This window comes from Manis javanica, chromosome 16 (assembly GCF_040802235.1).
Source record: "Manis javanica isolate MJ-LG chromosome 16, MJ_LKY, whole genome shotgun sequence".
Lineage (NCBI taxonomy): Eukaryota > Metazoa > Chordata > Mammalia > Pholidota > Manidae > Manis > Manis javanica.
This window is the reverse complement of record NC_133171.1, coordinates 33,068,977-33,092,127: the sequence shown is the minus strand read 5'-3', so window position 1 is coordinate 33,092,127 and position 23,151 is coordinate 33,068,977. Positions and strand designations below refer to the sequence as shown.

The 23,151-nt window shown below is 37.7% G+C and overlaps 1 protein-coding gene across 2 annotated transcripts in view; it reads right to left on the bottom strand.

Annotated features, from left to right (window-relative positions):
* Positions 1-23,151, bottom strand: part of KHDRBS2 (KH RNA binding domain containing, signal transduction associated 2) — a 536,095-nt gene that overhangs the window by 155,356 nt on the left and 357,588 nt on the right. For both annotated transcript variants that reach the window (XR_005056018.2, XM_036998403.2), the window contains exon 6: positions 18,035-18,233. Coding sequence is in view for 1 of the 2 variants with exons in the window: in XM_036998403.2 (XP_036854298.2) it covers positions 18,035-18,233 (199 nt within the window). In the remaining variant the exon portion in view is untranslated. The remainder of the gene's footprint in view (positions 1-18,034; positions 18,234-23,151) is intronic.

The window sequence follows — 23,151 nt, the reverse complement described above, 5'->3', positions numbered from 1 at the left end:
TGCAAAGACCTATAGGTTCCAAGGAAATCTCAGTCCTATTGCTAGCTGACCACTAAGCTAGTGGGGCAGAGATTTCAGTGCTCATATGCAACACGGAATACAGACTTTATAGAATTTGTTCAGAAAATTCACTGGCCAAGCAATAACAAACAGCAACAGCAATGGTGAACCCTGAGGAGAGAATCTCATTTACAGATTATATTCCAGATTGCCAGTCTGAATTCCAGATATTATATTATGTTATTTAAAATGTCCAGTTTTCAGTAAAAATATATGAGACATGAAAGTAAATAAGAACATATGATCAATAAAAAATAATAATAATAAAATAAATGTCTTCACCAAAAATAAATGCTGAGAAGTCATTTATCTAAGAAGTCCAATAATGGACACCTTTTTCTCATGAAGTGCTTCATTTAGAACTTTTGTCAATATTGTATAAGAATTCATACTGATTAAACAGAGTAGCTAGCAGAGCAAGCATAAAAGTAGTCTCTAATTTAGATCAGGAATTAATTGATGTAATTTAGCTCTCTCCTACCTAAATGTGCACACTTTATTCCCCCTTCTCCACCAACACCAGCAATTACTACCATGCAAACACTTTGTTTACTTGGTCAGTAACTAGACAGTATTCACTTAGATGCCTCTTTATTCTTTGGATCTCCACTAGAGTGTTGAGCCTGGTAAAGAAAGTTGTGTCCTCCAAGAATACACAGCTCAACATAGGTGACAAGGTGAGCCCCTCATCTATATGTGACTGGAAGATCTCAGCGATGAGAGTAAAGAGATCTGAACAAGTGAGGAAACCAGGTGGACGTTAGTTAGCCTAAACGTATATGGTACAGCTACCCCCAACACCATCGGTACGGACAGAAGTCTAGTCACAACTCCTGATGCCACAATTCAAAAGCCTCCCGGGATTTCTTATATCCTATCCCAGGACAGGGGTTCTACATCTCTTTTCAACTGTGTGGCTAGACTGATAAAAGTCATTTACTTCATTGATCTTTTATTGATCACTTATTATTAGCAAAATAATGTAAGAAATAAATGAGAATAAGCCTTGGACTGTCCTCAGTGGGGCTCAGAATCTAGCAGAAGAGACAGGCAGTATGTAATTAACTACATTAAAGACACGCTAAACCAAGCATAGCTTTTGTCAGATGTTAGTTAAGGAATGGTGGTGTGAATTCCGAGCTGGGGACCTGAAAAGTTGAGTAGATCCCCATCATATGTAAATGTGCGTAAATGTGTATTTAAAAGATAGAAAGAATACAGAGTAAAAGTAAGAAGCAGCGAAAGTGCACGTAATGTCCTGGGATAGGAAACAGATCAGGCTGAAGCTGGTGTTCATAAAATCAGGATGTGAGGGAAAATGAAGCAGGAAGTCAAGCTTGCCTATGAAAACCCAGTTCCAAGGTAAACAAAAATGCTGTATAATACATGCATGTTACAGGTGTCAGTAAGGGAAGTCTTTTCAATCTGTTTCACTCAGACCTCATTCTTGCCTGTGGGTGAAGCTCTTCAGAAATTGTACCATCTACACTGTCAGGACTGATTCAGGCTTAACTCTGAGAAATGGGTTGCAATTACATTTCTATAACTGCCTGTCCTTCACAGTCCAGAAGGAGCCTTGAATAAGGAATTGTCCACATTTCCATGAAGGATTACATCTATGCTTCTACTGAATTATGTCATGACTATAACATATGTCCTGAAAATCAAGCTGCTAACAGGCATCAAACACAAATATGACTTTTCATCCTCTCTTGGCAATGTGATAATTCTTTTAACCTCCGTGCCCATATAGTTAACTTTAGATTACTTCATTTCTGAAGTCTAACCAGCACATTTGGTTATGACTTTCCAGATTTAAATTTAGCTATAATCACCTAATTATGTTTACTTACTAGATTAGTATATTCTTTTCTTGTCATTTGCTGCATCATTCTGACATTTTCAAGCTGACCTTCTGGGAGGTGGAGGCAGTCTTAAAAGACTCAGGCTATTCTCCTGAGATTTAAAACCAATGCCAGAGAGGAAGACATTATTTATTTATTTGTTTGTGTACGTGTAGTATCCTAGAGCTGGAGTAGTTGACACATAAATGACCAACTTGAAAGATGAGGCTTTGTAACCTGCTCCAATTTCTCACTTTATGGCCTCCGAACCATTACCTTGAAATTCAGTTGTTCACTCTCTGCCTTACTGATTGCTGAAGTCTCTAAGTGGCCTTAATGTCAAATCCAAGGTGCTCAATTTTATAACAAGATCAATTTCCACAACATTTTTACTGGAAAATAACATTTTTTAAAGGATGCATTAAATCTGAGTCTGTCTGAAGCATGGTGGCTAACAGGTTCTCTTTCAGAAGAACACAAGTAGTACACTTGTGTGAATATTTATCTGACAGCAGCTTACAATACTAGATTATTATAAATGGCAGGGACATGGCACTACCAGGGAGGTGACACAGAAGAATTTATCATCAGAAGTAGGCAGCTGTATAGAATATTGCTATTACTGTACCTACATTCTTCTAAACATTATGAGGATCCTGGCTCATTTATCATTTAGCAAAACGCTCTTCTACACAGCGCCTTCATCACCCAGCCTTCAGAAGTCTGCTGACAGTGAGATCTGTTTTCTCTAATAGTAGTCTGCTGTTTCCGTAAGCAAGTTGTCAGTGTATGTACTGCACCACACGCACATCATGAAACTAAAAGGCTGTGAAGGGCTTGAAATGAAAAGAATTCGGTGCAACCAGCCATCTTTGAGAACTGATGGCATTAATTCAATACGGTTTTACGTAACGTGTTACCCCTCTTCTTTGGCCCTCAGCTTCTACAAGAAAAGGAGCAGCCATAGGTTATTCACATAAGCTAACATTTCAGGGCCTTCTTTTTGCCGCCTTTGCATAAATATATAACTTGTAAGTGTAAATCTGATATCTGTTATAAGATAAATACGAAATACGATGGATGCGACATATTAGGCCACCGATTGGCCAAGTATGGTTCATGGGCCAAATATAACCCTGTCACCTGTTTTTGCAAATAAAGTATTATTGGAACACAGTCACTCTCATTCATTTGTGTGCTGTGTATGGCTGCTTTTCCGCTACAACAGCAAAGAGCAGGAGTTTTGAGAGGCTGCATTTCACGTAAAGCTAAAAACGTTTCCTTTCAGGCCCTCCACAGGAAAAGTCAGCTGAGCCCTGCACGAGACCAGCAGTCTCAGGTCCTCTCTAGGTGTTCTGGTGGTAGTCTGGCTGAAGGACCTGAAGGAACAGGAAGACAGGCAGAAAGCCAGAAGGGTTGGGATGACGACAATTCCACAGTTCCTCTAGGGTATCTTTTCAGTGCTTTCCTAGGAGTGCAAACAGGAAATTCAGGGGAGGCTACAGGGAAGAGGAAGAGACTCTTTCCAGTAATTACAAAGTCCTGGACTTTCTTCCTTCTGCATTAGCTGCACTGCATTTGGGCCTTACGCTTCCCTCCTTTGATTTTGTCCCTGTCACTTCCCTCAGGAGGTTACAGCTCGCCCAGACCTACGCTGTTCCCCTGAGGGGCTGCAGAGGTCCTGAAAACAGAGAAATGACTTCTAACAGGTAGTTAAGATAAAGGTACTAAGGAAACCATGACAAAAATCTTGTTTCTCACTATTATGCAACTAGAGCAAAGGCTAAAATTGCCTTTAACAGATGGGTGCCTCTAAAAAAAATTAATAGTGTGAAAACCACTGTGTTATAGTGATATTATGTTTAAAACTTCTCTTTAGAAAGTGGTTCAAGCATTTGGCTGAAAGGAAACCTGTACTCATTATATGATATATTATTTTACTTATAGCAAAAAAAAATCAGTAATAGTTTTCTCTTCTAAATCTTTTTTAATCTTATTAAAGATTTCAGTCTTCATAAACAACTGTCCAAAATGTTTCCTAACTAAAGCTTTTATCACAATGTAAACTGGAAAACAAGATTTACAATAAAAAGAAGTGTTGTGAAAAAATGATACCGAGAAGGGGAGATATTGGTCAAAGAGCACGGTCTCCACCTGTAACAGAAATAAGACCTGGGGATCTGATAACACAGTGTGGTGATTATATTTGGCAATACTGTATTACATACTTGAAAGTGTTAAGAGAGTAGATCTTAAATATTATCACTACACCATATACACAAAAAAACATCATTATGTGAGGTGATGGGAGTGTAACTTAACCTTGTGGTAGTTCTTTTGCAATATACACACATATCTAATCATCACATTATACACCCTATACTTAGACATGTTATATGTCGGTAAGCAAAGCTGGAAAAAAATCATTGCCACATACATAAATTAATTTAAATAAAATATCTTCTAGAATAAATTATTTTCAATCCAAAACGTAAGAAATAATACTGAATAACATTCTATTTTTTGATTACTTAAAATATTTTGCACAACTGGAATTTTGAAAGTAGTTGCAGTTTAGTTTAATTTACTGTGTCTTCCATAATGTTTCCTATTGTCCTCTCTTTTCTTTCCTTTTTTTATTATGGTGTCATTAATATACAGTCACATGAGCACCATTGTGGTTACTAGATTCCCTCCATTATCAAGTCCCCACCACACGCCCCGTCACAGTCACTGTCCACCAGCGTGTCCGCTCCTCTCTGTCCCACTCCTGTTGAGATTATTACATAGGCTTCCATTGGTGTCAAACGCTTTCTTCCTCTGGGGTCTACCTGCCTCAGTCCCTGTTGATGTGTACAGGTACATTAATTCTTAGATGTCCTGGAAACATTCAACCTGTCCCCACTAACAAGACAATTAATGATTAAATTCTATTGCAAGTACTTTTTCCATAGCTCATTTTGTTATCTTGCCCCAATCCACCTTTCAAGCCTTCTCCCCACCCACCACAGTCTTTGTTCTTATTTATTCGCTAGAGACCCCCTCGATTTACCAGGTGATCCGTTGAAATCTTTCACTCATTTCTTTTTTATTGGCATCATTTGCAACTTCCTGTCCAAAGATATGTTTGCTAGCTTCCCCAGAGGTGGCAGAGTGTGCTGGATAGGAGCGAGTCTGCTTGGTTGGGGATCCAGTTCTGCTGCTTGTCACTGGATCTTGGCTCAGCTACTGAATCTCTCTCTGCACACAGGCTTTTCTAAGGAAGTAATAGTACTTAACTCATGGAGGAGCCAAACATGTAACTTGAGTCTGTATGCAAAGTGCTTAGGCAAGTGCCTGCCATGTGTTAAATACCATATGGTTATAGCTTAGAGCCTATGGCACTGCCCTTAAATACTACCTCTGTGGCTTACTGGCTAGGTAACTTTGGCATACTACTCAGCCTCTTTAAACTTCAGTTCCTTCAACTGTATAATGGGAATAATATCAACACAGTAAGGTTGTTGCAAATATTAAATGGTGAAGGTAAGAACTTTGAATAATGTCTGGCTCATGATAAGTACTCAATTGTATTAGCTGGTTCTATTATCAGTATTATTATTACAAATGCTGGATTTTTTATTTTTTTGCTACTTTTAATATTCTACACTTCAAAACAACTTGAGTACCTGCCCCAGTTTTTTCTGACTACTATGGAGCTGAAGACTATTGGTTGGTTTTCCCTAAATTTTTATATTTGCATTATATAAAATAGTACTGTAACTATTCATTTCTTTGACCTTTCCACATGGAAGTAAGACAAATAAAAAAATATTACAGATATGTTTAATGGTATTTCCAGCAGCTGTTATAACTGCTTCACACCCAGTTTGTGAAGTAGGTCAGGAAAACATCAGCATTTATCTAACAGTGAAGTCTTGAATCCATCCTCACAAATTATACTTGACCTTGAACCTATGAGCTTTGTGTTTTGTCCAGGTATGCTACCTGTTGCCCTTTTAAAGAGAGTAGCTTTTCCTTTTACATCATTATATCCAACAAGGTGTTAGCTTGGAAGTCAGACCTGTCTGGCTCTGCTATTAGACAGGTGCCTGATGGAGTCATTAGTTCTTTGATCCCAAAGTTCCTTAATGGAAAAACAAGGGTTACACTTCTTCTTACCTTTTATTATTGCTGTGGGATGATGTATGTAAAAGCCCTAACATACAATAAACACCTGTTAAAGGTAACCAGCTTTTCTTTATCTCTCATTGCCTCTTCCTGTGAAATTAACATAATATAGACTGGGCATTCAGTAAATGTTAAGTTGAATCGATCATATAGTACAATACATTTTAACAAAGTAAGAATTCTAAAATCCCTAAATTTGTATATTAACACATTTAGCAGCTATTTTAAAATCCCAACTTCTTAATTTTACATACACAGTATAATGGGATGAAGGTAAGTACTTTAGTCTTATGAGCTTACTTATTAACATGATTAATTTACCATTTTAGGAAAACTAATCTGAACTTAGCATTTGCAACAAAGCAAAGAAAGACTCAAAAGATGACTTTTAGGTTACTGAGGTTCAACTGAATGAACAGACAAACCAAGAGGAATCTAACTTGGGAAATGTTGCTGAATGGTTTAGATGCTTGGGTATAAGAGAGATACTGTTTGAATGGAAAGGACCACAAATAATTGGAGATTCTCGAATGAATAGGTCAATAGAAAGAGTCAAGGTTTAAGATATTTTTGAAGACGAAAGCTGAAGTGTTATGATAGCCCTATAAGGAGCTTAGAATAGAGAAAAAGGGGAGGATAGCTGGATAAAAATGTCAGCTTGGGAAGAAATTTTAGTGGAGATTGCTTTTTCAGAAGAAGAGGAACTGGGAGATATTATTTGGGAGGATACTTGCTGCCTGAATTACATATGAAAACTGTTGTTTACATTTTAAGAGTGTATTTTCTTACATAAAAGAAATCTTAAATGAAATCTAGATATGGAGTGAAATAGCTTTTGTTTGATTATATTTAGAGTTGTATGTGGATAATTCCACTCTATAGTTTATTGCTTAAAATGCCTGAACTTGGATTTTGAATGTTAAACAAAGTAGACGTTTGCTAAAAACCTGGTTTCAAACACAGAAGGAATCAGTTCTTGTTTAATGAGTATATACTTTTTTAACCTACTAAATCCCCTAAAGATATCTCCCGAAAACTTTTCTTCCTCCATGGTATGTTTGCTACATTGCAGTAAATTACACTCCTGTCTTCACAACCGTAAATCTTTACTGCTGGATGCAGTCTTAGAAAAAAGTGGGAGAGAACATGGGAAGAGGATATTCTTAGATGATTTGCATAAATCCTGTGTTCAAGAAGTGACTATTCCGATAAATAAGGCAAAACTAGGGTCCCCCTTTTTATTATATTTTGTATATGTTGCTTGTGGCAAATATTCATTTCTTTGGGAGTGTTAATAATTAAATAAATAAGAGAGTATGTGTGTGTGTATATAACTTCTAGAAGATCTTCAGGTTTCTGATGAAGGAAGACATGATAACAAGAGAAATTTGTTCCCCGTAAGTCTGCTCGGCGTGAGGACTCGAACATTTTCACATGTCCTCCTCTGGGCCTGCTGCCTGCAAATTTTAGGAGAGCTTGAAACGCAGCTCGACACAGGTGGTAGGAGCACATAGTCTAGTTACTTGGAAGACACATGAATAAGCACCTCTGTGATTTTCCTTCTATGACCTGGTGATATCCATTAGAACAAGTATTACAGGGAAAGTCAGGAAGCCGCTGACTGGTATTACCAAGTGTGTGACTTCAGTCCAATCATCTATGCTCTGAACCTTAATTTCTTCAACATTAGAATAAGGTGGAGGAATGGATAAGACACTTTATAGCATCCCAAACGACCTGGTGATGTTTTGCATTCAAGAGAAAATGCATAAATGATGGAGTGAGGTAGGTGAGGCACATCAGATTACATTCAACTCTCTCTAAAGATGTGGAACACATTGGGGAGTTCAGGAAAGACACTATGATGAATTTCTGCATGATGACAGGCAGAGCACAGGGAATTCTGAAGTCTCAGTGCCATTAGCTCTAAGGTCTGACCGAAAGACGTATTGGTGCAATATAACCACTTGGCTTGGATAACTGCCCCAATGGCTTGGCTAAGGAATCCTCCTAATCTCTAAGCTTAGTTGACTTAATTTGTCTATTTGTGAAAAATGATTACATTGTACTTTTACTCAAATTTCACCAGTGTGGAAGTGGTACAGCACTTAACAGCCAGCATGACTCAGGCCCAACCAGTCAGACCTGAGGTTTGACCAGTCAACATGGACAGCAAATGATGCTCTCTACTTGAGCAGATCAGCTATGTATATTTATCAGTGGTGGGTACAACTTACTATTCTGGCTGGTTATTTATTATTCTGCAAAGGCATGAATTCCAGCAGTGTTATTTAATAAAATATACACAATATTAATAACCACCAGAAATCATGACATGGGCTGAAATGACAGCAGAGGACATCAGCTTTTGTTTTCAAGTAGTTACATCTAGCGCTACTGTGCAGAGGAAGAATTGCAAGAATATTAAAGGCCAAATATCTTTTCTTCCACAGCACACAATCTCCATGATTCATATCATGTGAGTTTGTTGTTTTAAAAGTTTTCTTATACCAAGGCTAGAGAAAAAAAGGGGACATTTTTGGCCTTATTCATAGAGGTTGAAAAGAAGAAGAAAAAGATCACCTGGAAGAAAAAATTGCTCGTCCTCTCATCCTAAACTTCTATCCAACATCGATAGCAGTTGTATCTGCTGCTATCCAGCTCTTTTCGTATCCATGACAGTGTGAAACCGAGAACAAATGACTTTACATGGATGTTTACAAGTCAGAGGTTCTACAGAAGAATGATTATGAACACATGAAGGAATATGGAAAAATCAAAAGCCCTTTATTCGTATACTCTCTCTTTTGTTAAGAAATATCAGCAGAAGGGTTAAATGAGGTCCTTCCAGTGCCCCTCCTTTGCCAAACTCATATGTAATAAGGTTGCACATAGAAGGCAAGTATGGTTTCCCATCCTCAGTAGCAAAGAAAAATTTCTTAGTTCAAATATTGAGATTATTAAAAGTTACTGCAAAGAACAACTTTCAGCTCTTCCAATAAATAAAGCCTTTAGGTCATATCACAGAAAATAATCACAATGTTCTAATGGAAAGATTTAGCAGTCACTATTTGCCCCTAATGGGGAATCCATCATAGAAGAGGGCCAAAAGATGGACAAGGACTCAACCTTATTTAATCATCTCTATTTATCTTTTTTGCAAAAGCCACTGGAAATCTAGGAAGGCAAGTTGTATTTAATTAAGTTTTCTTTGCCAGAAAATGATAAGGATAGTGTTGGCAAAACACACAGAGTAATGCTTTTCAACCAGCCAAAAAAAAGAAACATGACTTTAGAATTTTTTAGTATGATTCGTTGCCCTATACAGGGTCTTAATTTTTCAGTGGGATTTGATCATCAAAATCATAATCAACTGAGAAGAAAAAAATGTTATTCAAACTATTAATTTGTATCCATCAGAGCCTTTAAGGAACATACTATAGAAATAAAGGCTCAACTCACTTTCATCATTAATCATTAGGCTACATGTATGAACCAAAGATGGAAAGTAATATAATGTAAAATATACTAGTAATGTTAAAAACAAAATAATGGCAGAACTTCCTGAGCCTGAAGGGGTGGGTTTTGGCATGTTTGTTACTGCTCCCTCCTTGAAGCACACACTGCAAAGATCACAACAGCAGAGCCTACAGGAAACTTTAAAATACTTTATGATATAATATTTTCCATCAGCTTACAGTCATCTCAGAAAGGTACAGAGAGGAAACCTATTTTCATCCTTGTAAGTGTTACAAAAGACATTTAGTCATCCTGGTAATTATAAGGTACAGGTTTGGATACAATTTTAAGTGTTGTGGCCAAAAGAATAATCTGCATCTGTTCTAAAATGATTTGAAAATCTAAGACATAATGCTAGAAGAAGGATGATTTATTCAGCCTTTGACTTCAGAAGAAAAATGCAGGCAATTTTAAAAGGCAGCATCTTATGCTAATTGGGAAATAAATTGGTACTTTAATAATGCTTAAAAACCACTAACTTCCTATGGAGAACTGAACCACAGAGCTAGTATGCCCATCCTATAGTTTCAAAAAATATTTCACTAACCTCACAAGTTTTGGTTATTTTAAATATTAGTTGCATTTCAAAAGACAAAATCTTACAATACATCCTGTTAAATTAGCCTCTACTAATAGGAGACTAGAGCATGAAACTCAAACAAGAATGTTTAATGGAATACAAATATCCAATCTAGAAACTCTAATAAAAATCTCCCTTTGTTGGGCAAAGGCTCTTGGCTATTACACAGAAAACTACCATACGTAGCTCCCCACAAAATGTATTATAGATCAGGCTCATAATCTTTCCTTCCACAAAAATGGCACAAGAATTGATTTCAATTATCATTTAATACTTATTTCCCTCTCCTGTCAAAAAAATGTTCCATACACATGAAACTGAAGGCTGGCAGCCTGAACTCATTTATGGAAATTTTAAGGACTATTGATTTACCAGTGAATTTTCTAGTTCTTTCATTGTTACTGGTAAGATGCCTCAGCGTCTGAATTCGGTGATAGGATGGTCTGAAATGCTGATAGGCTTAGTTAAGAATCACGGAAAGAAAAGCTTCTCAAAATTTTGTCGAAATGAATTTTATAAATTAGGTTAACAAAGGTGATTATACATGGCCAAAATTTCTCACGCAGCATCGCCCTGACATCTGTTCTTGCAGGGTGCTCCGCTCCCGCGGTCCTGTACACCTTATTGATATCTGGGCATTAACTGATGGAAAAATATGAAGTAATTTAAAAATAAATTGGCCAATGTTTTTGGAAACAAGAAACAATTTTGTGTATACCAGAGGGTTTTTATTTGTTTTTTGTTTTTCTGCTACGCCAACATGTAAGCTATAAGAGAGTGTTTATTTAAGCAAATATTTATGTTCTCAGTATGTTTTAGTAAGGTGTGATGCTCTGATGGACACCTCCAAAAGCTGTGTGCCTTTATCTGCCCATTTAATTCTCCCACACAACCTTTATAAAAGCATCTCCACAAGGAATAGCATATTTTTCAACACTAGCAACTGTACTATAGTCCAGCATAGCAACAGACTCTCAGTACTGGAAGGAAACTAAGGTTACACAGTCAGTTTTTTTCTTTGAACAATACCCTACTCTGTCCCTCTGGTAGGTTATATTCTTTCCTATAAATGTTGCCATTGTTCTCCTCTACAGGGGTGGGTACAGAGTTCATGGGTCCTCAAGATTACATAACTTTGCATTTTATCATTTAAAAAAAGGTTACAAAATTATTGATATAATTTAGGCATGAAAGTGAATATTTATTTTGAGTGAGAACAGCAATAACTACCAGTATAAAATATTTTAAAATTGAAAATACTACAAATATCCCCCAATCCAGAAAACAATGTTGTATTTTTAATAACTATTTGATATGCCCTTATACTATTTTTTCTTATTTTTCGAAGGCATAATTTTTATTACCTTTAATATTACAATGATTTTATAATATTCTATAGAGAGGAAAGGAAGTATATTTTCCCCCTTTAGCATGGGTTATAGAAAAAAATTGTTATTAGTAGTAGTTTTGAAAATTTTCTTTCAGTTTTACAACTCATGGCTGGTTACATTATAGTTCCTTTCACAGCTGAGCTGAATATTATGGAAGATTTTTCAACAGAGTATTTCTGGCCTGACATAATTCAAATCTTGTTTCTTCACCACTAACCACCTACTTCTAGCACTAGAGCCCCAGTCCACAATCAAATAGCAGTCAGACCTCCGTCCATGAATACTTGTGTCATGACATCAGATGAAATGGAAAGAGAGTTCCTGAAATCATTTCTACAACAGAATGTTAGCAATACGTACCTAAATTATACAAATGGAAGTATTCCACAAAACCTGAACTAAATCAGTCTCCAACACAAACTCCCCTTAGCAGGGTCTCACAGCCTTGCCCACTCTAACACTACCACCTGACCTGAGGGGAAGTGTGATAGGTGGGGAAGTGAGCTCAACTGACAGCAGGTTAAACACCTTACTTATGCAACAGAGACAGGATCCTGTGAGCACATTTATCCCAGAGCCTTGGAAAGGAGCTTCCTCAACTTCAAATCTTCACTGCCTACCCCTCCCCAACTCCAGCCTCCCCGACTTCCACCTCATTCAGTCCTACGTCTGAGTGAACCTTGACTGCTTTGATTCCCTTAGTCCACCCACATCTGTTTATCATCAGACCCTACTGTTTCTATCTTCAGTGTTTTCTTTGACCTTGATACTTTCAACCCCATTCCTATGCTCACAGCCAAGGCCACATCTCAGTCACTCACCATCCTTGATTCCTAAATCATCTCTCTTTTTTTATTTTGTTCTCCAATTTACACTAACAATGGAGAATTATGAAATTGAGAATATGAAATTCCCCCAAACTTTAGTTTATCTTCAAAAACTTATTACAATCAGTGATGTTATAACCTCAGCCTTTATGGTCATTTGTAACCCCGTATATTACCACTGCTATCTTAAATGATCTCTGTTTCCCCAAATGATTCTCCTGGATTCTTTAGATTTGCTTTGAAAAGTCCCTCTTCTTGCCTCCTGCTTCCTGTCCCTTTTTACATGGAGCTTCTTACCTCTTAGGTCTACTTCCCAAAGTTATACTTATTCTGGATCTGCTTTTGTTTTCTTTATCCTCTTAGGGGTTTCCTAAAATGCCCACAGCCACAGTGATTATTCTTTTTACTTCATCAAATATAGTCTCCTTTTGACACTTAATATATGTTATGTTGTACTTTCACTCATTTAGTATTTATATTAAATATGTATAGGCATGTGAATATGCATATGTATAACATCTTTCCAACAATGTCCAAGTAGGTTCAATTCAATTGCTACCACCAGGCACTTCACTTATGACTGCAAAGATAAAATCAATGTAAGAAAAACTTTCTGCCTTTAGAAAGTTTGAATCTTTTCAGTGGGAGAGGGTAAGTGCAAACATCACTTCTAATAGAGTGTAGAGGAAGATAAGAGCCCTTTACCGAAATTACATATTCTGTGTTAATTGTTAGACTAACTCTTTTTTGCTCCCAGTAGAAGGCAGCTTTTGGAGAATAGAAGCAGTCTCTTCAACCACAGCTTTTGTATTTCCAGCACCTAGTTTCTGGAAGTATTGAGTTCTCCATAGTTGTAAGTGTTCATGAAGGGTTGAGAGATGTCCTAATTATTGCTGAGGTGATTTAAACCCCCACTAGTTGCCCGGATGGGAGGTATTTAGTCCAACTAATCTGTATATATGTGTGTGAGTTTTCTGGGAGACAAATCCTATGTAGGATATTTTACGATGACAAAGATACAGAGCCTTCGGGGACAGAAAGCTGGGTGCAAGACTCAGTTCCAAGCTTCAGTTTCCTCATCTACTCAAATAGTTCATCAACTGGTTGGTAGTGTTACCATGAGATTAAGTGAATTAATATATGGTGACTGCAACCTACCTAGTAGATATTTAAAAGTTTAAGTTTTACTTAAACTAAGAACTTAGTCTAACAAATTATCCACTGACAAAGCTGATCAGTTTCATTTTTGTTGTGTGGGAGTTTTTTTGAAGTCTGCTTTTCAATTTCTCAAATCCACATCAATCATGATGATGAATCTGTAAAATGTAAATATACTCCTCTTAGCAGAAGGTCAGTGGAAAGGAGCTTCTTAATGGTTGAAGTTCGGATTAGGATTGTAACAATTAAACTAAAATTCACATTTTTTTTTTAGACTCAGCTAACACTAATGATGGTTTTAAGCAGCAATCTCATTTACAGTAAGCTGCTTCTTGTCAGGGGAGGTGCGAGGAGTGGATTGGATTACCTATATACAGTCTAATGGTCAGAGACTTACTGCTGAGACTTAGCAGGGGAGAAAGAAAAGTCTGAAGAGTGAGTGGCTCACACTGTCATTTATAATAAAGGAAACCTTTTCTAAGGAATTTTATCTGAAAGTTAAGAACTCCTTTGACATTTTCACCCTAACTCAGCATGAAGCTATTATTTGTTACTGAGACACTTAAAACTTTTGTTTTTCTTACCACTCTCACAGGAATCAATAGTTTAAAAATTAGAGCAGAGTAGCAGCTCGAGTGTTAATCTGTGTTTGGTAGTGAAACTTCAAAGATTACTGTCAGCAGCTCATTAGCCACGTATTAAACTTTGTATGTACTCACTGAATCGTTTATAAGAAAAAGAACTGAAATACGGCATTTGACAGGTTTTAATAAAATATGGCATAAAAGTTTTTTTTAAGTATCTATTTTTTCCTGTTATCAACTGTGAGTTATCATAAATATATTTCGAGATATTTCCCAACTTTATAATAGCTTCTCCTCTGGAAACTAGTGTCTCCCCCTATTCTGTGTGTGTTGGGTCCCCAGTAACCATATTCATTTTGTATAAACTTCACTCTTCCTGTTTCCTCACCACTGACGGCTGATGAGTAGCAGATCCCAGACCTAATTTCCAGAAAACCCTGCCTGACAGCCATGGCTGACGGACTAGTGTTAGACACCGACAAGCCTGGGTGAGTCTAATGCTCCCACCTGGGGATCTGGATGAGGACAGAGACAGCCAGCCAGTTCACGTGTGCTGGCGATAAGACCCGGATACATAAACGTGGCAGCCCTAGAGTGGACACAGGTCACCATGGGCGGAGCCGGGTTGATCTGAGAAGCAAAAAAAAATCCAGTCTATAGGTTAAAATGAAATGGAAATATATTTACAAAGGACATAAATGAGATATGGGGAGAGATTCTTGATAGTTTTCTAGTTTCTCAGTCCAGATCTTTCTTCAGGCTAATGACATTCCTATTATGGACTTCACGACCCGATGTTCATATAAGGTCCCCGGGTTTGTTTCTTTGTTTACTCATTTATTTATTTATAAAAGAAGAGAAAATAGCTTCTGCTATTTGCAATCAAGGATACCTAATTAATTCACTAAAAGTAGGTAATGGGGTCCATAGCTTATCCCCAGCAGAAATTAAGGAATATTATGCAAGATGAGCTCTTACACTAGGTACTTTTTATTGAATAACTGTAATGTTCTAGGTACTTCTGCACGCTTATTTCATATTGAGTTTATTCATACTTATTCAGCGCAGTCACGTGAGGCTGAAATAGTAACCCCATTAAACAGAAAGGAAAATCCAAGCCTCAGAGTGTTTATAAATACACCGCTAAAATTCCAATCTCGGGACACTGCTGTTTTAAAAGTCAGGTCCTGTTCACCCAGCAACTCGACAGATTTTCCTGAAGGCCAAACATCTTTAATAGGATCTCCCACTGAACTTTCCATTACCCTCCAGTTCTGATTTCAATGAATGACACCTCAGTTTAACCCCTGTTCATTCCAAGGTTCAATTTAACCTTGACTTCACAAAAACGATCTTTTACTCCTTTCCTTTTTCATCCATCCTACATCTATTCCATCATCCAGTCCTAACAGATGATTTTCACAGTGCATTCGGAATCAAATCTCTTTGCATCCCCTCCAAACCCTCCTCCATGGGGGAAATACTACAAGGAGTTAATCAGCAGTCTCCCTGTCTCTGCTCTTGTGCCCACCCCCACCTCATATTCTGTTCTCCACATGCAGGCAGAGCAAACCTTTTAAAACATAATACTGATCATATCATGTTCCTGTCCCAGTCTTCCCAATAGCAGCAGGAACTGGCCTGTCCATCCCTTGACTTTCTCTCCTACCTCCCCTGACACATTCCGCTCCAGCTGTAGTGTCCTCCTTGCTCAACCCCAAATAGCACAAGCAGGTTCCATTTCGGGCATGTGTGCTTGCAGCGTCCTTCACCAGGATTCCCTAAAGAGATATCCCGTGGCCTGGACCCTCGCTTCATTCAGGCATGTGCTCATCTCTCCTTCAGACACCTTCCCTAACAGCCCGTTTTGGGGTTGTGCCCTGCTGCTGCCCCTCTCCACAGTACTTCTCTCTCCCTGGCATTGCTGGATTCATTTATTTATATATGTTTCCTTTCTGTCTCCTCCCACTAAAATGTTAAGTAAGCTTTATGAAAACAGATATTTGGCCAGTTCTGTTCACAGCTCTATCTCTAGGATCTTCAGAACAGTGTTTGAAAGAAGACAGAGGCTCAGTACATGAATAAAGATACTGGATACTTTAAAACCTAAGTAAAACATTCAGACTGCATGGCTTTAAGATTTCTTCTACTTACTCTGAGAACCACCCTCCTTCTTGATTTCCTCATTCAGAATATAATCTTTCTGCCCATGTTTCTGTACTTGTTTGCCTGGTACTCCAGGGATTCATTCACTATAAATTGGAATGCAAGTTTTCGTAGCTACGTGAAAGACTATGATGTTTTGCCAATCTTGTTCTCTTTCAAGGTGTCCTATATGTCCTGTAAATTCCCCAATTAATAACAATGTTGACCACTATTACCTGGCAGCTTTTCTCTCCCTTTCAATTTTTGAAGTAAAGATCTGACTGTTTAAGCATCTATTTGGAAAACAAAAACACCATTGTGACAATGTACATAAAGATGGTAGAGCTAGAAGGTTCCTCAGAGATTAAAAAAAAGATTCCATCACCCTTGCTGTGAATTTTTAGTTCATTAATGGAACAGGTCCTTATTTTATACACAGCATGTCTCAGGGATGAGATGGCAGACCCAGGACTAGGTTCTTTGTTTCCTGACCTGTGGGCATGTTTATAGAGCAGAATATGTTACTGTTTGTGATTCTGCAATATTCAGATTGTCTGAGATCTTAAACATTGATATTTGATGTCTTATAAGAAATACTTTAGAGGAACACATTTTCCCTTTTGCAGTAGAAACGGATCTCTGAACTTAATTTTTTTCATCCTTGCAGATATTAGTCAATGTCTCATAGTTAAGCAGTGGCATTATTCCTGAAAGCCAACAAAATCTAAGCATTAATATATTCTTAGCAACACCCATCAGTGATGTCCACTTTATTGTAAGATTAGGCTTTACTTGGTTGTTAACCAGTCCATAAAACATTTATATGTTTTGAGTGCCCAGCTTGTGACAGTAACTGTCCTTGAAGATTACCGACAAGTAATCATTCACAGAGGACTTTTAAGGGGACAGCCTGTCTGTGGGCAGTTGAATGAAACAAACAGGCTGATCAGAGGGTGAGCATGCTGAAGAGGTTAACGGCAAAATGAATCTGTTTCACAGAATGATGGCCTGGCTTGCATCAATTAAACCTAACATTTACAGCGGGCTTAACTATGGTTACACAAGTGAGCGGGACACTGTCCCTTTTAATTTTCACAATCTAGCAGAGAATGCATACAGGAACTAGAATGTCACCAGTGGAATACTGGTGATATTTCAACCTCAATGAAAGGTCAAAGGCTGTATCAAGCACTATAGTGGATGGAAAAGGAGGGGCTGCTTACAGACACTGCAGTTCTTCTGTTCATTCTCTCTCTCTATTTTTTAAATTATTTCTTTCATACTGAGAGAGAACAAGGATATTTAACTGAAAGACCAGCCTCACATTCTTACATTATTACCAAAGTTTCTAACATAATCACATTGTATTTGTCAAATATTTCTGAGTTTCATGCCATCTTTCTCATGTCCCAGGAAATTCTCCTGAATATATAATGATTCACTTCATGCTCATAATTATTTCCTTTTTAAAACTGATCAAGTCTTCTGAAGATAAGAAAATCTCAGAATGCTTTGATTCTTGAAAAAGTGGAAGCTATTTAACTGGTACTAACAACCACCACGGCAGCTGTAAAATGAAAGCTTTTCTCGAAACACTGTCATTTAAATGCGCTGCTGAAATTCTGTTGCAGACGACATTCGTTTTCCGCTACAAACATCATCTGCTATATTCATGGTATTTCAATGTCTCTGAGGCTCAGCTTGTTACCCAATCAATTTAACGCTTCCTAACAACTGATTTCTCGAGGGTACTTACATATTCTTCGTAAGCTTCATGGGATGGAGGGGGAGGTGCCCTGTATCCCGGCACTGCTGGTGCCCCCCGGGCTCGAGGGGTGGGCACACCTCTTGCGACAGGGGGCACTGGAAGGGCTCCGCGAGTCACAGTGGTCCCTCGAGGGGTGAGAACCCCTCGTCCCGGTGGTGGAGGAGGAGGGATGGCTCCCCCGCGGCCCCTAGGAGAAGCAGGTAGGGGTACAGGTGAGAAACAGGGGATGGGAGAAGGGGGTCTATAAAATAGATACAGCTCTCAGCTTACAGCCAGTGTATGATGGGGAGAAAACTATGTTTATCTCTTCATGCATGAGTGTGAGCATGAGTGTTGATGTTTAATTCAGATTCTTTAGGATGTGAAGTAGTTTGACCTCCAGAGAATAAATTTTGTAAATACTGGTTATGACTTAGTTATCATTAAAACCAGGTGAGAATACTTTGATATTTTCTGAAATGAAAAAGCCAAACCCAAACAAACAGAAACCAATCCATTCCCATTTTACCCAAATTGGCCGAGAAGACCCCCATCAGAACATTGTCTATATACAGGTATCCCCTGATTTGTGGAAGTTGCATCAGGCCACTTTGTTTTTATGAAAGGCCTCTGCTAGAGCCTGCTTGCGCCCGCTTAAAGAAATCGGAAGAGGATTTTGCTTTTGCAAAAAGAAGCCAAAATGGTTTCAGTGTTTGCTTTGCATGGCGCCAGCTCCACGAAGCTGCTTCCTGGGAACCACGCTCAGCATCCGGCCTCCAGAGCTCTGAACTGTGTCCGTGAGCATCGGTGCTTTATCTCGAGTGATTTTTGAACAACCCCTAGCAAGATGTGTCCTACAGTATCAGAAAAGCCTAAGAGAGGTCATTTTTGGGGTCTGGAAACACTCAATTTTTTTCCTTATAAATTAATGGTAATTGCTTCTTTGCTGCACACCATTTTGGCTCATAAAAGGTTTCATGGGAATGCTCTACTTTCAGTCAGGGAACCTGTATGATTATCTGGACCATCTATGAAACTGAGCTGCTAAATGTCAGCGTCTCCTCCGTGCTGGAGGTTATCAACAGCGATGTGCAATACTGTCATTTACAAAGCAACAACCAAAAAAATTTGTTTGCACTTTAACACTTTAATAAAATGTACTCTAAGCATAGTGATATCATTCTGCTTTTTATAGTAGATTAAGCTTGAGGTTACCTGAAACCCAGCTCATTGTCACTGATTTTTCATCATGCACATTACCTCCTGAACTGGTAGAGTCCCTGATTGTAATTTGCTTTCCCACGGTATCTCTGGTGCTAGTGAAATACATTAGGACTCTGCAATAGAAAGCATTAACTGAATCTTCTGCACTGCAGTGCTTGACACAAAAGTAACTTGTACTAAAAGCTTAAGATCAAATGGTTGCTGCCAACTTTCACAGTATTCCAAGGCTTCTGGAAACGTTGAGTGTTTGTTTGAAGTCTGGGCAAAAATGCGGTTATTTCACTTTTTATTATGTCTGAAAGGCTGGCCTCCAGAAAGCTCTGCTTTCAGCAGGAACACTAAAGCTTTGGGAAAAATGATGATCTTCCGGATGTCAACAATCGCAGAGTTTGGCTTTCTGCACAGATGGGGGAGGTAGGTCATGCCTTCTGCTAGGAATAGCGGTCAGCTGGTTCTTTCTTGCTTGCAGAAAATGCGCTTTTACAAATGAACAGTAATAATGCTGGTAAAGCTTTCAGAAGTTTTAAATAGATTATAGAACTGATGAATAGAGAATTTATCAGAGAATGTATTATGAGTCTAATGTATAGAGAAAGCTCTCTTAGACTGGGGTGGGGGGGGGTGAGATATGAAAGAGCCAGAAGTCCCAGGGCCCGCTTCAAGCACAACATAGCTGAGAATACAATATTCTATATTATCATGATAATATAAGAACACATCTATAAAAAAAAGGAATGTAAAAACCAATTTTATTTTCATGTGCCTCCAAGCATTTCCCTGTTTCCTTGTAAGCACAGTGAGCGTACATCCAGGTTTGTCTGGAACACTTCTGATTTACAGCTGTTATCCTACCTTCCGGTTCAGTTTAGCATTTTAACACTCTCCCAAGTGTCCGTGTGGTGGTAGTAAATTATGTCCCCCTCCTTTAAACTATATTTGCAAGTTCTGGCTATACTTACAGCAGTATAGCTCCTTGAGCCTGAGGTGGCTTTTTTTTTTTTCCTAATGGGTAAAATTAGATGTATGAATCTGTAACAATTCTTCCTGCTTTAAAATTATATGGTGCTCACATAAAATCTCATTTCTCATTTCCTTCCTTCATCAAGTGTCTCCCGAACCCAGTCCTAGCCAACCTGTCTCGCAAACTCGCCTCATTATCTCCTCTACACCACGTCTTTTCCCTGGAATATTAGCCCTATGTCTCTCTTCTCCAATTCAACCCAAGATTCACATCAGCTATTTTAGCATACTGTCCACGGCTCTGTATTTTTTCCTTTATTTTTCTGACTCTTTAAATGTTTTCCATCCTTAATTCTTCACCTCTTGTTCATTTCTGAACTGAATGAATGCAATTTAGTAATTGCTTCCCCAGTTGGTTGAAAATACTTTTGATTGAGTTCACCAGCCTACAGGTTTCCAAATGCGCTAGATTCATTTACGATCCCTGTTCCACTGCACCTGATATATTTATCACTGTGGATTACTATCTGGAAAACGCCTTTTTTGGACTTGTACGGCTCTGCTTTTTGCCCTGTTTCCTCCTTCCTATTTCTTACTCTTCAGACTCCTGCACTGGCTACTATTCTTGGGGCCACCTTGGGACATGGCTACCTCCGTTCTCTGTCCTCAACCCTATTTCTGTCCCATCAGAGGGCACCCATGCAGTCTCTAACTCTAGTGGTGGCTATGTTCCCTGTTTCATTCCTAACACATGCCAAACCCTAGATTATGTGCCTTATGTCAGGTGTGCTTTAATGTTTTGCATATTAGAGTTACCTGGAGACCTTTGAAAAATTCCAAGTTCCAGACCATACCCCAGGCCAATTAAATCACAGTCTTTACACAGGCAAGAAGCCCTCAGTGATTCCCAGGAGCAGATCGGTTTGGGAACTACTGCCTTATATGCATCATCTAATTTTTAAAATATTGACAAGCCTGTTATGTAACCATTTCTAAGCTAAAAGGTTGAGTACCAAGTCAAAGTACAAATCACCTGCCCAAGGTCACACCAGCAGTCCACAGACCTATGAGGAATAATAGCAATAATTTTATTCTTCATTTAACTTGGTCCCTCTCATAATCTTAGTTATGGTATCATTAATCTCTAACCAGGCTACACATTGGAGAGTTAACCTTGTCTTGGGCCACTCTTTTTCTCCATCATCTAATTGGGCACCAATCCTATAAATTCTAATCTCTAATCTAATCCTATAACTCGGCATTCCAAGTGGTGTTCACGCCTATCTTGGATAATGGATTTGTTTTTTTTTTCTCAGTGGCTTTCCCGCTGTAAGTCAGCATCTGTCTCACCATCTCTCATTACTCTAATGCTTCTCTATCACCCACAGCAATGACGAAGTAGCCCTTCTAGAAGCAATATGATTATACATCTCTTTAATAAACTCCATTAGTTTTATGTATTATTTCTTACCGCAGTAAACAAAAGCTTTCAAAACCTGCCCCTGATGTTTTATTCTGTTTGCCCTCATACAACATGTAGTGGTGATGTGTGTTAGAGATGCCAAGTGTTTTAAATTCTTCAATTATGTAAAATAAATTATTATAATATATACATGTAATGCTTTGCTCTCTGGTATTCATTATTATTGGAAGGTTAGATAGTTTTTCATGGATATGTTTATTGAAATGTAAATTCCTTTAACTAAAGAAATTTTCGACAAATTACTATAGAAGTTTAAAAATATGCCAGGCATCATTTCTTTAGAATATAAGTATAACTGAATAACTGAATAAAATCATAATTCATAAATGTGAATAAATTAGCATCTATTAACTCATATTTTCAAGAGCTTTCTGAACAGTATGATTTTCTGTTTTGTGTGGCTCTTTCCTTATTCCTTTTAAGTCGTAGATACATTCCATCATGTGGTTTGAAATAGAAAACAAGAGTTCTGTTCCATTTACTTTCATTAATGTCAATACATTAATGATACCAATATAGCACTGGAAGTGAGGTTTACTTTTCAACATTCATTTCTTTTTCTTTTTACACGGCAGTGTCAGACCTGTATGGGATATTAAAAAGCAAAAGCTTTCAATCAAGATTTTTCTTCCAAAACATTTAAAAATTTACTCCATAATGTAGCACAGAGAAGACAAGTGGTGACTCTGTGGCATCTTACTATGCTGAGGGACAGTGACTACAGTGAGGTATGGGGGGGACTTGATAATATGGGTGAATGTAGTAACCACATTGTTTTTCATGTGACACCTTCATACGAGTGTGTATCAATGATACCTTAATTTAAAAAAAAGGAAAAAAATTTACCCCATAATATGCTATTCTTTACTGAATCATTAAAGAGATTAATGTTCCAGAATAAAACTTTTATTGAAAGTGAAATCCTATATAGTCCACTCAAGCATGGCAAATTAAAGAACCACTATAACAAAATAAAATCTATTATTATGGTGGTTTTTTAATCTCAAAAGCAGGTTAGTGCATTATTTTTTTTAAGTGGACCCAATTCCAAGGAATATAGAATAGAAAACACTCTCCCTCTGTAGACATTCTGAAGATATACTTGGGGTAAACCATATAAAACTGTCAAAACTGATAATTTTTTTTGAACTAAAAAAGTGACAATTAGTAAACCATATGACTTATTTAATTTAAGATTACCTGCAATGATGTCATTTCAAAACCCATCATGATGTGGTTAGAAACATGCAAGGTTTTATAAAAGACTAATTCCATAAAAAAGTGTGTCCATTAAAAATGTTATGTCGCAATGATTTTTAGCAATAAGCAAATGTTCTTAGTTAGTTTTAGAGAGTTCCATTTTTTAAATTTTGTATAAATAAAAATGTAAGAATAAGCTCTAGAATATTTTCAGAAGTTTTTTCCTTTAGTCAGATGTAATTTCCAGAATTGTCCTGTC